Source organism: Tupaia chinensis, unplaced genomic scaffold (genome assembly GCF_000334495.1).
Source record: "Tupaia chinensis unplaced genomic scaffold, TupChi_1.0 Scaffold000575_1, whole genome shotgun sequence".
Lineage (NCBI taxonomy): Eukaryota > Metazoa > Chordata > Mammalia > Scandentia > Tupaiidae > Tupaia > Tupaia belangeri.
This window is the reverse complement of record NW_006160089.1, coordinates 247035-249601: the sequence shown is the minus strand read 5'-3', so window position 1 is coordinate 249601 and position 2567 is coordinate 247035. Positions and strand designations below refer to the sequence as shown.

At 43.7% G+C, this 2567-nt stretch overlaps 1 protein-coding gene across 1 annotated transcript; it reads right to left on the bottom strand.

Moving 5' to 3' along the window:
- Positions 1 to 821: 821 nt before the first annotated feature.
- On the bottom strand, positions 822 to 1729 carry LOC102469923 (olfactory receptor 1L6-like). Its single transcript, XM_014591471.1, is given in 2 exon segments — positions 822 to 1276; positions 1279 to 1729. Coding segments are annotated over 2 exon segments (906 nt in total).
- Between the last annotated feature and the right edge of the window lie 838 nt (positions 1730 to 2567).

Below are 2567 nucleotides of genomic sequence, written 5' to 3'. Positions count from 1 at the left end.
TATTTTCCTTTTTTTCTCCTTGATTCCCTCTGCCACTTCCCTACTTCCTCCCACATTGTCTCTAGTATATAAAGTTGCTTCCCATGCCTTTTTTTCACATTTTATTGATTCACTAAAGATCTTAATTAATGTAAATACTTTCAATAGCAAGCAGAGCTGATATATACATATCTATGAATACATGTCTGACTTTAGGCATAACCTCAATGAGTAGAATGAACATACTATATAGTAGCACCTAGCAGGGGCTATATATGTATGCTTGTGTACCTGGTGTGTTTCTCAAGCCATTGCTCCAGGACTCAAACAGTGAAGTTGGCCAAGTGAGATCCAGTACCTTAACCTCCACACCACCTGTTGGCCCCAAAAGCTGTTGACAACCTTATTCTTTCTGCCAACATGACTATTGGTACTTTTTTTTTTGGAGAGGTTTTTCGCTATAGGGCGCATGCGCTCGCCAGACAGACAGAGAGAGACATAGAGACAGAAAGCAAGAAATCACCGCTCAGGGGGGATGATCACGCCACAATCCCTTCTCCTCCATTCTCCTCTCGGGATCTTGGGCACGCATGCACACACGCCTGGTGTGATTTTTAAGCCACTGGGTCTGGGACGTGAACTGCAGTCGACTATGTGGGAGTGCAGCGACATAGCCATTATGCTAACTGTTGGTTCCCACTATCAGTACTTTTGAGGACAGAAGCTGGGATTTATTTTGTTTTCTTCACAGGTTTAAGCATAGTGCTTGCTGATAGTAGGTGGGTACATGACATATCATTTAATCAATGCTTGAACTCCTAGAGTAACAAAATAGACATCTTCTATTCTGTCTTCCTAGTCAGTTTTCTCAAGGCGTGTTTCATGTCCTTGTTTCTAAGGCTATAGATGAAAGGATTGAGCATAGGGGTAACTACTGTATAGATAACGGTGACCACACGATCTTTTGTCACTGAGTAGGTAGATGAGGGCCGAATATACACAGATATTATAGTCCCATAGAATAATGCCACAACTGTGAGGTGGGAACCGCAGGTGGAAAAGACCTTGTACCTGCCTCCCCCTGAAGGGACCCTCAGAACGGCACGGGTGATGTGGACATAAGAGACAATAATGAAGATAAAGGGACTCATGATCACAAAGGAACCCTCTGTGAAGGCCAAAAGTTCATTGATGGACGTGTCAGAGCAGGAGAGCCTTAGCAGTGGCTGAACATCACAAAAGAAGTGGTGGATGATGTTTGGCCCACAGAAAGAGAGGCGGGCCATGAGAAACGTGACACCACCCAAGATGCTATCACCAGAAGGAGGCAGCGCTTGGGGCTCATGGTTGTGGTGTAATGCAGTGGGTTACAGATGGCCACATAGCGGTCAATGGCCATGGCAGCCAGGAGGAAACTGTCAGTGATCCCAAAGGCCACAAAGAAGTACATCTGAGTGAGACACTGGGAAGAGAGGATGGTCTTTTTCTGAGTCAGCATGTTTACTAACATCCGTGGCACAATGACGGTGGTAAAGCAGATGTCCACCAGGGACAGGTTGAAGAGGAAGAAGTACATGGGAGTGTGGAGGCGCACATCTCCCTGGATGGCTGCCATGATGGCTGAGTTGCCTATGACATTGACCAGGTACATGGCCAGGAAGCCGGCAAAGAGCCACACCTGCAGTTTGGAGTCAGTGGTCAGTCCTAGAAGGAGGAATTCAGTTGTGTGGCTCTGGTTTTCCTTGGGCATTGCTGTCCTGTAAGTAAAAAAATATGAAGGATTGTTAGAAGTGTGTCCTGGCTTGGAGTCTTCAATATAGTAGAGAGGATACCTGGTAAGATACATACTACAAAGAGGATTCCTCTTTGTAGACTGCTGTATGGTCTATGATATAACTTCATTAGCATGTCACACCTTGGTTTCAATTCCAACTTTGCAACTACAAAATTCTGTGACCTTGAGCAAAGTAGTTACTTTTTTATTCTTTGTCCAAAATGACAAAACTTATTATACCATGTTCTTAGGATATTTTGTGAGTAAGTATTAAAGCTTGTAGCAAAGTGTTCAGAAAATAATAATCTTGCTACATTTCCAAAGGTGGTGTATCAGTGAGCCATCCTTTTACTTTGTGTGGCCTCAGTTACTTCTCAGTGGTGCATCAGCCTCCACCTGGTGCTTCTGCTCAGGATTTCTCTTATTTGTTGCCTGTGTAAGCAAAAGTGGGGTATTAAGTTCTCACTATAGAAATCATAGAAGTATTGTAGAGATTATATTCCTGAACCTAACCTTCTTGGAAAAAGTGCTCTTTTGTAATGCATTTCGGAGTTTTATTCTGGGCAGAAAATCAGACCTGGATGAGATCTAGAAATCTGATGTCCATCAGGGTGTGGAACTGTCCATGGTGGGAAGTTGAGGGGGGAAAAATTATTTCTGGCAGATGGTGAATATTTACCCAACATTGGGCCTGGCATTTCGAGCAGGTGGGTGGCATCCAGGAAGACATAGAAAAAGTAAGGTAGATGTGAAATGATACAGTGATACAGTGTTATGAGAAAGCAGCAACAACAAACAAAACACTGAAAGGTGT